Source organism: Cydia pomonella, chromosome 1, assembly GCF_033807575.1.
Source record: "Cydia pomonella isolate Wapato2018A chromosome 1, ilCydPomo1, whole genome shotgun sequence".
In the NCBI taxonomy this organism is placed as follows: domain Eukaryota; kingdom Metazoa; phylum Arthropoda; class Insecta; order Lepidoptera; family Tortricidae; genus Cydia; species Cydia pomonella.
The window spans coordinates 32,954,081-32,967,892 of record NC_084703.1 but is presented as its reverse complement, the minus strand read 5'-3'; the positions used below and the strand labels follow the sequence as shown (position 1 = coordinate 32,967,892).

The 13,812-nt window shown below is 36.2% G+C and overlaps 1 protein-coding gene across 23 annotated transcripts in view; it reads right to left on the bottom strand.

Annotated features, from left to right (window-relative positions):
* The window catches only part of LOC133519967 (TLD domain-containing protein 2), a 184,824-nt gene that overhangs the window by 66,410 nt on the left and 104,602 nt on the right, over positions 1–13,812 (bottom strand). For 16 of the 23 annotated variants that reach the window (XM_061854276.1, XM_061854309.1, XM_061854284.1 and 13 more), the window contains 2 exons: positions 1,994–2,056; positions 1,259–1,356 (listed from right to left, as the gene is read on the bottom strand). In XM_061854276.1, the coding sequence (XP_061710260.1) occupies positions 1,259–1,356; positions 1,994–2,056 (161 nt within the window). The remainder of the gene's footprint in view (positions 1–1,258; positions 1,357–1,993; positions 2,057–13,812) is intronic. The other 7 variants (XM_061854330.1, XM_061854301.1, XM_061854400.1 and 4 more) reach the window with 1 other exon arrangement.

The following is a 13,812-nucleotide window of genomic DNA, read 5'->3' as shown; positions in this document are numbered from 1 at the left end:
ATGGCGAAGGCGCGCACGGCGAAACTTGTGACGGAAGATTAGGCGGTCGCGCAGGTTTAACGTTTTACCTCAATAAGTCCAAAAATATTTTGCTAGTCAAATCACTCGACTATGTCACTAGCTATTTTATAATAAAATTATACTGCTATGGTATACAGGATAACGACGTACAATTGAAAATACATGAAAATTAGATATGTTTGTGATTTTTTTTCTATAGAGCCAACCTTAAACTTTGAAGGTTGGTTATAGTCTGCCCTTGCGAATGTCTATTAGTTTTCGTGTTAATTATTATGGCATTTGCCATTGATTAAAACGTGTTATAATTCAATATAAAGAAAACAATATTGCGGTAACTTAACTACCGATAACGTGAGTGATCAGAATCGAGGATTTTTTGTTGGGAAACAACAATTGTTAGCAAATCACATAGTCACTTTCGCTCGGTAGAGTTCGCATACATTTAAAAGAAGGATAGGGGAGTAACTTTAAAGCAATACCAGAGTTCATCATGGAAACGAAATATCCGCGAATTAACTACTAATTGTTTGGTTTTCGTTTCAGTGCTTATGTTGATGTGTAAATGGGTGAATCACTGACAAAGTTTCGTTTTAATAATATTGTTAATGTTGAGTAGCGATGCGTAATTGTATTAGTTAGTAACACGTACCTAAGCATATAAGACTAAAAATATCATTAGACATTACGATTGATTTTATTTACCAACGAGATTAGATTAATAGTACCATAAACATTATAAGCCGGATACAATTTTATAGTCATATTTATATGAAAACACCAGGCAAGTACATACATTTACAGTGGCATAACGTAAACGTCTGTCTGTCCGTAGGTCACAGGCACATTACTCAAAAACTATAAGGTATATTGTAATCAAATTTGGAATATAAGTGTAAGTACTTATATTTTGTGAGCTGCTACTAAGATGAAAAGTTATAATAAATAAATAAACATATTGTTAGCTGGGCGCTCCATACATGTAACACATCATTCCATAGGTTTTTAAAAAATAACTTAAAAGTTTCTAATAAACTTATTGTTTAACTGGACAGAAAAAAAATCTAGTATGTTCTAAGACAATTTCATAGTGTTCCTTTGTTTTGGATATCAACCGTTGTTGCGTTATGCAGTGCAGGTACGTCAGTTTGCATGAAGTTGAAGCTTACGTTAACGTTAGCAGCGTTATCGTTGTAGTCACTGACATCCAACATCATGTCGGCCGTGTTCTGTGACTCACCTCTGTGGACAGCGTTGAACCTGTCCTCCACCTTGGAGCGCAGGGAGTCCAGCTCGAACGCGGCCGCGAACCCATGATCCACTGACCGACTTTTTGACCTGCAAAAGCAAATGATACCTTTGGTTATGTTTACATAAAAACTAACTATACTCAAATTAACTTCAAATCTAAACCCGTCTTCCAATTTTCGAATCTAATGCACTTATGTAAAAGATATATGTCCGTCTCTAGTCTTTAATAATCCTGAAAAGCTGATGTCATTTTGGACGAACGCTTTAAATATACCATAATTAGTTATATCTGGGTCGAGTCCACCTAGGAGCAGTTAAAAACTATAATTAAACTTGTACAGTTCGGCATGACGGTTTGCAAATATTACGCTAATTAGACAGTGAATATGTCAAATTCCATCGTGAAAAGACTAAAATATTTAAATTTTCCAGTTGGATTAATTAGTTTTTTTAGGTATGTATTAGGCTGTAGCAGACAAAAGTCACTTAAAATAATAAGTACCGTTATCTGCAAACGCTTTTGTTACATAAAGTCATCAAGAATGTATGAATTTACTCCAAACCGACCCAGAAACAAAGCATGTATAGGCTAATGTTATGAAACGATGAAGTCATTATTTGAAACTTATATCAGACACATGTTCTGACAAAATTCAACAAAAAATATAAACAAGCTATAGCTTACTGTAACGTGCAGTGAAATAGTGTGGTGGCGTATACTTACCTTTTGAAGGACTGGTCGATACTCTCGGCACTCCGCGACAGCTGCTGCGACGCCCGCCTAGACCTGCATGCAATACAGACCACTTGCTACACACAGGCATGGCATGCAATACGACATCTACCAATCAAAACTATTAAAAACATTGTGATACTATCATAATTTTAAGTTGAGAACATAATGTTGAAAAATAAATAAAATAAATAGTGACATCAATCTCCAAATATAATTTTATGACAACTGCGAAAACACTCACTATAACGTGGAAGAAAAATAAATATAGCTGGCGTGTTCGGTGTCATAAACGTAAATCAGCTCAACCAACACGTTTTATGTGATTTTGTATGTACCATGGCTGCAACATGTAGATGCATGATGAACATGCACGATATGGAATTAAATAATGTCTTTATTCAAGAAACCGTAAGACGCATTATTCATGCGTTTGAGTATGATAAAGCCCGCTCTACATTCTAGACAAAACTATACGGGATTTGCCGAATACGGGAATGTGGAGCGAGTATTCGTCTACATATGTACGTATCGTATTGTCTCGTATATATTATGTTTGCGTTGTCTCCGTTTCGTGTCAGTAAAATGGCCAAAGATCAATGAGCTCATTGAGCTCTCGTGAAGGTCCGTGTTTGCGCGAAACTCTCGCTGTATTGGGATAAAAGAATGATGATCGCCCATGAAGGGTTCCGTACCATTTATGACGTAATAAAAAAACTACTCACTAGATCTCTTTCAAACCAATTTTCGGTGGAAGTGTGCATGGTAATGTACATCATATATTTTTTTAGTTTTATAATTCTGTTATTTTAGAAGTTACAGGGGACACACACACATTTTACCACTTTGGAAGTATCTCTCGCACAAACTATTCAGTTTAGAACAAAAATATTAGAAACCTCAATATCATTTTGAAGACCTATCCATAGATACCCCACAAGTATGGGTTTGATGAAAAAAAAAAATCTGGGTTTCAGTTCTAAGTAAGGGGAACCCCAAAAATTTATTGTTTTTTTTTCTAATTTGTGTGAAAATCTTAATGCGGTTCACAAAATACATCTACTTACCAAGTTTCAACCGTATAGTTCTTATAGTTGTCGGAAAAAAGTGGCTGTGACATACGGACGGACAGATATGACGAATCCATAAGGGTTCCGGTTTTTGCCATTTGGCTACGAAACCCTAATAAAAACGATTATTTTGCTTACTCTACATATCTACACCGAATATTTTAGGCACATAAACTGCGTACAGCGGAATTGTAGCCAAAGGATATTACAATTTAATTATCTGCTTGCAAACTTGGCTATTTTAACGGTTTCCTGAATATGAATTATCATTAGTCATTGGCATAGCACATTACACCGACCTCGTATCTTCAAAGGAATATATATTTAATACTGGTCTGCCTCTAACTATATTTATACGTAATGTAACCCAAAAGTATGTAAAACATGAAAGCGGTAGTCAACAAGACTAGGTGGCGTTAAACTATCATATGTCGGCTACCTCAAAAAAAGTAACAAGTAACAAGGTATCGTCTGTTTTGAAAATATAGCCAAATAGCTGTTTAAATCTAATAGCTAATTATTGACTTGCCCAAATGTTTATTACATTACAATAATTAACAATTTATATGCCGGATCCATATTTCATAAGAGATATCAGACGTGTGTTATGAATCAGCCTTGGCGATTCGCAAGAATAAAGGGGGAGATGAACGCTAGTAGGTTTAGCAGTCGTAAGTACCGGGGTCGGAAGTACGCCCTTGACACTCGCCGCTGCCCGTAGCAACCACAGACCACAGTACACGGTAAGGCGTCTATCTAACAACTGGCAAGAGCCCAACTTCATAACAACTTATAGTTTCAAGTTATTATAAAAGACTCACGCTGCGACGTCACAACGTTATATTATAAAGCTTTCATGCGAATTTTTGCTAATTTAAAATTATTTCGTTTCATATGAATACTTATGTTGTTTACCGCCTTATTATTTTATTTCCAAATATAATTATATTATGTTTCTACACGAAACACTAGACACAAATAAAAGAGTCACGGCGTTCCACTAAAATAATTTGTCTGAGTTTTTTTATTTATATACGTCGGTGGCAAACAAGCATACGGCCCGCCTGATGGTAAGCAGTCTCCGTAGCCTATGTTCACCTGCAACTCCAGAGGAGTTACATGCGCGTTGCCGACCCTAACAACCATCCCACCCCTCGTTGAGCTCTGGCAACCTTACTTACTGGCAGGAACACAACACTACGAGTAGGGTCTAGTGTTATTTGGTTGCGGTTTTCTGTAAGGTGGAGGTACTTCCCCAGTTGGGCTCTGCTCTAGATCTGGAATGACATCCGCTGTGCTGTGCCCTATTACACTAAGCTAGACGACATTCACAATGCCCATATCTCTCTTGTGGACGTAGTTTAAGGACGTAGTTTTAGTAGTACTTAACCTTTGTTTAAAAACGTAAAGCTTTGTTTTTAGCTTTGAAAAACACTCCATATATAACGTATGTATGTAGTACGTATGAATGATGTCAGTTGTTCTACAAAAACCCAATGAAAGACAACATCCTAGCTACAGACGTAGAAGTTAACCACAGCACAATGTAATGAGATAGCATCGGATAAAGTGACACTGCATGTGCGTACTAACGATGCGACGACTGGGACTGACTAAAGTGCTCATTTATTCACTTAATCTCCTCGTTAAATGATTCCGAATGATTAGTAATCATTAGCCCAAACTGTGTACCTACTTAAAGCATAAAACGCATTGACATATATCTAAGGACGGGCCTTACGGGAACTAAGAATGGTGGTTCAGTGGTGTCACTCACGAATTCAATCGCACAGTCTAACGCAACTAGTTGCGACCAATCGCGCGCGTGATACGAATTCATCAACCAATCGCGTTAGGGCGTTAGTCTCCACGATTGGCTTAAATTCGTGTGCTTGAGACCGCTGTACTGACCCCATTCTTATTGTCCGTAAGGCCCATACTTTCGGTATGGAAAAAGACGGATGTGAAAATCATGCTTTATGTCTCACTTTTAGCAAAATCGGCTTAGGACCAACCTCGAAATCTCTGGAACAATAATTAAATTTGTTATGTATATAAATTAAAGGCCCCTTTTTCATGCACACACCATTTGTAATTTGGGGACCTCGAGGAATCGCAGCCATCTTGGAAAATGTGTACCATCCAGGAGGATCGTTTTACTCTAAATCCACATTCTTGATGAAAATATAGTTGTAAGGCAACATTCAAGCTTATTAAATACTACACAAAAAAGTCCTCGATATCTTTGCGGGAAAAATACATCTTGTTATAGAAAATACTTGCTAAATCTAAGTTTAATGCTTATACACTTCCAGGGGACATTCTCTTAATAGGAAACTCGGAGGAATATGAATTTCACTTTTAACTATACATTTGTATGTGATCTACCCCAATATTAACATTTTACTTGACTGCGACTTAACCAGAAAGTAGGGTTATGGGTATAAATACTGATGTTTCAGTACACCCTGTAGCTTACACATTACACACACATTTTTCAAAATGGCTGCGATTCCTCGAGGTCCCCAATTGTCAAATGGTGTGGGCATGAAAAAGGAGCCTTTAATTTATATACATACCAAATTTTATGTCTCTGCCAGAGATTTCGAGGTTGGTCCTAACCTAATCCGATTGTGCTATTTCTGAATCTCGAAAACTAAAAATTATAGCAATACCAGAGTCAGTTTGTTAGGAAGATAATGTACTATTTATTATGGTTATGTTAAAATGTCATTTTGGGCGGATGTTCATATCCGACGTTATGGATTTAACTCTATTCTTCTCGACTCGAATAGTAGAGAAGTATAGAGTTAAATCTTTAAATGCACGCTCCTCCAAAGTAAGATCACTTATATCACATGTAACTAAACTAAAGTATTACACAAACAAAATAAAAAACATGTTTTTTTTAAATGGTTTTCTATATGATGATGACGAGTTGATGATATTATCAGCTTACCAACATTGAAAATAATTGTATTTATATAACCGATTTCGTGCATTTTGTACAAGGTAAAGGATTACTTCAGATGCTTCGAAGACAGCATAGATGTTTATTCAATCTATACAACAGTCACACAGTTTCACATTTAAGTAATTTAATGAACATAACTTTTTTACACTACTACGTAACACGTCCTGCGGCCGTATGATAAACGTTGTTGTCGATGCGATTGCGTGATAATGACAGGGTCTCTTTCAAACGCACAGTCTTAAAAAGTGACTTCTTGGTATGAAAAGATAGTAATAACCGCTTGTGCAACTGAGAACACGACAGTAAATAAAAATGATCAGTGATCAAAATGTAATAGACTGTCCTCGCTTACTCTTACCAGGACTTATGTTATCTCCGCACACAAGATGCAGTTCCCCTGACACACGGCTTCGGCTGTTTGCCATAACATGAACAGCTACACAACGGGAAGTTATGCAATGAAAAAAAAACGTGCTAATTCAGTCTAATTGAAGTAATTACAGTGTTCGATTGAACGCCATTTGTATAACGGAACTGACTGATGTCATGCAATCATTGTACAATTAATTGGCTTACTCATATTAGAAGGATTTAGTATTTTTTCAACAAGTTCAGAACAGAAATAAAACTGAACAACAAGCTGGTCGTAACTCTGTTGTTAATAAGTCCTGCTTGGCTGTCATTAATTAATGGTCATTATGCTTGTAATACCGAGTCTTAGAAAAAATATAACTCAATGAATTTATCTACCCACATATCATAAACCCTTTTCGATGCGTTCAAAAACCACAAATGACGACTGGCGTAAACCATTTTGTTAGAACAAATTTATTAGGTATTTCATAATTATAACATTCAAATTTTGTTTTGACCTTTATTCTAAGTATTTTTTCAAACTCGATGGGTACGCTGAAAGGTGTTATTTTAATACAATTTTGCGAGATTTGTGGTTTTTAGGATATAAAGCCCGATCAGACTCAGAGACTTTTGGACGACCGGTTTAGCCTAGTGGGTAGTGACCCTGCCTACGAAGCTGATGGTCCCGGGTTCAAATACTGGTAAGAGCATTTATTCGTGTGATGAGCATGGATATTTGTTCCTGAGTCATGGGTGTTTTCTATGTATTTAAGTAAGTATTTATATATTATATATATCGTTGTCTAAGTACCCCTCAACACAAGCCTTATTGAGCTTACTGTGGGACTTAGTCAATTTGTGTAATAATGTCCTATAATATTTATTTATTTATTTATTTATCAGAAATATATGATAATTGTCAAGAGGGCGCTGTTATTCTATGTATTGGGTGACATTTCAGTTTAGTATGATAAATGTAGTTCAAATGAAATTCCGCAATATGGCGCGTGGTCAGACTTTAAAATATATGGAGATGCTGTCACCCTACCCATCGAATTAGGAGAATATGTCGATATGACGTTTTATTCAAAATGAAGTGTTAAGTGCAAACAATTTTGACAAATCTCTTATGTTACTTGATACCGAACGACATGACAGTTGAGGCCGAGTCGGCCCCGTCATTATTGATCATTACGAGGAGGCCCGGCCGACTCTACATAGTTACTTGTTTACTACAGGTTTTTGAATAAGAAAAACTACGGTTACATTACGCGCGCTCCATTACCCCCATTTCACTTATTATTTCGTTTTTATTTTTCGTATTATTATTTTTTATTTCGTTTGTGTAAAATTAGTTTGTTATTGGTATTTATAAATTAAACCACGTGTAAATGAGCGATCAAGGTATTTCAGAGACGCCACCTCATATCCGCGACAGAGCTAAGATGCCGCAATGCCGGGCGTAACATGCGGTTCGTGAACACACCATAGAGAGCGTATAATATGTGTATATAAAGCGTGCTGTATATAAGCAGTCACAAAAACTACTAATATACAATTATACAATATATATATATCATATTATTGTTTATATAATTATACACTTTATAAATATTATTTCAGTTAGATCCAAGCACTTAATTCATATCCTCGACGATCGCACGCGCTTTCGCAACAGATCACTTACCGCAACGTATCGAACAAAACCGATTATCGTTATTATGAAAAAGGAAAATCCTTATCACAGTGCAACGACCAAACAATAGGTAACGTAAATGTAAGTTAACATCTCATCATACTTACATATTTAAGGCGTTTATTAAGGTCATTTACGTTCATCTGAACATAATTCCAGAAAAACTTTGCAAAAGAATGGTACCGACCGATCTAAAGACATTTAAGCAAACCCGTAAAATAAACTAAACAGTTATCTAATTGTAAAATAAATATTCATTTAGATTGACGAACAATCTAATCTAAGAATAATTAATGCAAGTGCATTATTTACCATGCAACATAATTATTTGAATGACAAAATAAACAATGTTAACGATAATTGAAAAATGAGTATAGGGTCATAAGGCACGTTCGTTGATGGCAGTGTAAACTTGACTGACCTTAATGACTAAAATGTCCTTCGTTACACTGTAACTCATATAATATAGATAGTCTAATAGGAGCACTACGTGACCTAAGAGGCGCACATAACTATATGTGGTGGATTGTTAACATTTTTCTTATTTTATTACCCACACAGCACAACGTATCGCTAAAATGTCACCTACCGGACGATGGAAATACACAACGAAAGAATCCTTTGCATAACAGTAACAAAATATTTTGTTACTATTTTCAAAAAAATTGGGACTTACAAACAAGTCGGTTTGTAACAACAAAATCGGTCTTAGAATACTGATCAAATCTATTTCATTATTTATTTAACTTTATTAACTTACGTAAAGTTCATCAGAATCATCAGTTATGTTTTTGAATTCCTCAATGAGTTGGGCTAATTATTTATTCAGTGCAGTAGCTTAAATAGGTAATAGGTAGGCTTAGGTAGGTAATAGGTAGGTTAGGTAGGTAATAGGTAGGCTTGATACTTTAATTATGTAGCATATATGTAAAACTTTTCTAGATTTAGCCCATAGAGTTGATGATTAAGAAAAAGGAAATATTTTACCAATACTTTGGGATTTAGTACGACAATTACGATATTACAATGTCCTCTGTGATAGAATAGAAGTTGTGGTCAAAATTAATCATATTGTTTAGTTGCAAGTACGAATACAGAGAGGTGCGCGGCCATCCACGATGCTCGTTTACTAATTGCGCAGCTCCACAATTAGTCCAGTGCCGTCCACAAACGAGCGCAATTGGCGCAATAGAAAGGAAATGAACATCCATCCTCGAACACACGTACACGCGACGCAAACGGTACGACAAACGTCCAAATTGTGTGTATCCTCTATCACAGTTCAGAAAATCATGCGAACGCTATCCGATACACGTATCTGACTTGTGATGTGAGTGTATCCCGCTGGACAAAACGGAAGTGATATCTTTAGATCCAATAAATACCTATTTTTAAATATGAGTATGGCCTGATCTAATACATACCACGTATAAGGTTCTATGCCTATAATAGGCGGACGTGTAGCCGGTGAACCAAGGCGGGCAAGCTATTACGCAGATCTAGATACTGATTTAAGCTGAAAGGAAGTCCAACCTTAGCGCCAAAGATGTAAAGATACCTAATCACTTCATGCTGGCAATGATTGGAAATTTCCTTTTTGCATCAAGCCTCCCACTCACTGTTTTCCCGCCAGTAAATTTATGTCGCTGACGTAGAGACTAAAGGCAAGGACTCAAGATATATTTTTAAGTTTGTTGAGTAGATAAATAATATAGATTGTCTAAAAATGTAGTGGTGGTGCGAAAGATAGTGTGAGATGTAATTTTCTTTAAAATCTACGGCAATGTTGACTTTACTAATTTAACAAATATAGGTACATATTTGTATTACAATATTATTGATTAAAATAACAAAAAAGGTATTTTATACAAAAAAGGCAGTTTGCCGTAAATCTAGTAAAACAATTTGACGATTTTCAAGGAATGAGTTGAAGTGATATTAATCTTATACGAGTATACCTCCTTATAATTTAACGCTGACGTAACTGTACCCCTAGTGTCAATTTAGTCGATAGCGAAACGTGACGTACGCGTTTGCGTTAAGTCTCATTTTATATGGGTTTTTGAACAGCGCGCCAAGCGGGACGTTTTGGAAAGTCAAAAATCTCATACAAAATGACACTTAACGCAAACGCGTACGTCACGTTTCGCTGTCGAAAATATTTACACTAGGGGTACTGATAGACAAAGTAATTTGGTTTATATGTAGATCTTTGCCTCGAATTTATCATAAAAAAATACAACTGTTGTACTATAAATATTGTATGAATATTCATAATAACACTGCTACTCGTATTAGGTTCCTATAGAAAGGCGCTTCTAATACCTAAAGTTGATTTAGATATCACTGGCAGTCATTTAATTGACAAATACTTAGAAATGCTAGAGTAAAAAGTACCTAACACTGATCACGAGAAACCTATAAATGGTCGTATTCGACAATGTTCATTTCGGTATTTTTTCCAATATTTTGAGAATATCCGACTGGTAAGGATTTAAGTAGCATATTTTTATTGTACATTGTCTTTTGACGGCTACTATATAGGAAGACCACAAGTTACGATAATACACATTGAACACAAATAATGTATAAGTATTAAGAACTACTCACAAGCACGTAGACTGTACTAGCTTTTGTTAAACCTGCAGCACGACACTCGAGTAGGTGTAAATAAGACTAACTTCACGCAGAGTAATCAATTTACCTTATAAGGGCATATTATGGTAACGACCGAGTACAGCGTATACATTTGCAATAAATAAATACGAATGTGTGACACACATACATCTCGCAAGCAGAGCATGAATGTGGCCGTCCTTGTGTGCGGCAACATTGTCACCGGCAAAGCCGCGGCCGCTCCGCCATGACACATGTAGGCCGGCCTCTTTCCGCAGTTCCTACAGCAGCGATCTGACGACACCTGACAATCTCTTAAAGCTAGCAATATTTGGAAACATGGGTATATAGAGTATAAATCCGGCAATATTTAATGAATGGCCCCTTTGCCTTTGACGCAAATAGGAGGTGTAATATAATCAGTTTGACAAGTGTATTTTTTATGTTATCGTCTGTCTGTAAATAGCATGTTAGCTCCCAAAGGAGTAAGCCGGCTTAACTTATTTTGACTCAATGTCTCAATCGACAGTGTGATTTTAGGAAGTCAGGTTATTAGCAGCTCTCTTAGATAAACTTGTTAAGAGGGGGCGCAAAGCCAGGAATTTGGATGGACACAAAAATAATGGCGCGCTGCGAGAAACTTGCGACGGCAGATATAGCCATCGCACGGGTTATTTTTTACCTTTTATCTTAATTACTCTGAAAGTATACTTCTATTAAAAAATTTGCTTGTCAAGTCCCTGTAGATAGCTATTATTCCATACAAAAATTATACTAACTATTATGGTATACATACAGAGTGATATACAACTGAAAATATTCTTTGGAACGAACTTTAACCTTAGTTTTCATGTGTTTCTTTTTTTCATAGTATTTGCTCTTGTTTAAAAGGTGTACAATTCAATATAAAAACTGCTATTTTGCGTTGGCCCCCTTTTAAGGGTATGATACCAATATCTTTGCATTTTGTAGACTAGGCACATAAAGTGGAAGTCATTCTAACTGAACTTCATGACATTTAAGAAATGAATAGAAAAATGTACGTTTAGTTAATATTCATAAATAATGACGTTAAAGTATGGTATGATATAATATCACTGATATGTGATACGTACGTAACTTTTTTTAGTGAAACGAATAGGACGCAACGCACTAGGCACAAACTACTGCTAGTATACAGAACAGATGAACGAATGGCGTCGTTGGCTCGCAGCCAAACATATAACCGCGATTGTATTTATAATAAAAAACAATATTACGGCATTCATTATAACAAACTTATTAATACATAAATACAACATCAGAAGTAATTAGTATTTGTCAAAAATTTCATTATGATACAAGAATTTATCGCTGACTGTACGATTCTTTCAACATGCAACTATTAACTCATCGAGATAATTCTAACAAACCCAAATATCTGATGATGACCACCTCCTGTGACCATCATCAGATCAGCTCGATGGTACCTTAATATTGCATAGTCGCCCAAAAAAAGTCAAAAGTCAATTTTACTTCATGACAACGTCCAAAGTAAAGAACCCCAGCTTTGCTTTGCAAGGAATCGCGGGCGGGAATTTCGGAATAGGTAATTTAAACAAGTTCTATATGTACATAGATATGTACGTATTTCCTAATCACAATTGAAAACCCTTAATTCTTATATCCCACACTTCGAGGATTTAACAACTGAAGATGCCTAGCCTGTAATTTTCTGTACAAAACAGTCTGCCGATTTTTGCGGGGGAGGGGCATGTCAAATGTATAGCTATTTGCACATAACGTACAAATAGCCATGTCAGATAAACGTCAGTGCATACAATACATATGACCATTGGCCGAGGTTTTCGACAGAAGGGTAAGCTCTTAAAGGCGACTTTGTTTGTTAAATCCTCCAAGATCCCACACGATGCATGGATGTTTAGAACATAATGGACCCTGCATATACACCGTGTTTTTTTTATATTTCCGTTAATTTCATGGGTGCATTTCTGGTCTTAAATTAAGTAACTATGTCAAAGACACCGGTATTTTAATTAACTCCATTTCGGAGATAATCAATAATTTATTTTTTTCTTATAAGGCCCTTACGATTGTGTACACTTGCCTTAGAGCTTATGTACATATTGGTTAGTATTTAGTACGAGTTTATTCAATGGCAATTAAAGTTAAGTAGATACTATCATCTATTCCATCCTCACCACTTAGATGGTTGGCAGTCCTGAACTGTGCGTTTTTCCAGAAACTTTCTGCCTCGCACAGCTAAACTGTAATTCCGGACCGATACGACCTTCAAACCGTCAACAAAAGAGCGTACTCCCATCTTAAAGGCCGGCAACGCACTTACAACCCCTCTGGTGTTGCATGTGCCATGGGCGGCGGTAATCGCTTACCATAAGGTGATCCGTCTGCTCGTTTGCCTCCTCTACCATAAAAAAAATTCTCGGACGATCAATGTTGACAAATAATGACATTGATACGTCACTGTTTTCAATTGTTGGTTAAATTAAATGTAATGTCCGTGTTACAACAATGCAACATTTAATAACTTAAAAAAAAAACTATGCCATTTAGTTTCCTTAAACGTACTTACCCATTATACCCCGGAGTTAACGGAATTCAATAAAAACACGGTGTATATTTGTATGCAGGATTGCTAACCTAATAATTTTGCTGACTGTACATTTTTTACGCAAAAATAACCCTCGTTTGGATTTCTCGTCGCTCGTCAAGTAGAATACGGATTTCATATTTTCTAGGGTTTTGAACTATTTATTACGTTTGTGACTATCATATAATTCATACATACATATGTATATAGTCAATCAGCAAAAATATTATTTATGTTCAGTGTTGGCAACCCTCCGAGATGTCCAGTGTAACACAGATTGCTATAATGCGAATCTTGCTAACACATTTCCCATAATACACATCAGTGGGTGACTAGGAGTAGACAGATCGAAATAAAATCAACCCGACGACGATGCGACGCCACCGTCGCGTCGCCGCGCCAATGTCTACCGAATCTTTATTTAGCAATATGCATTATATCTCTATAGGTCGCAAATAAATAAATAAACAATGGTTGCTGCCGGTT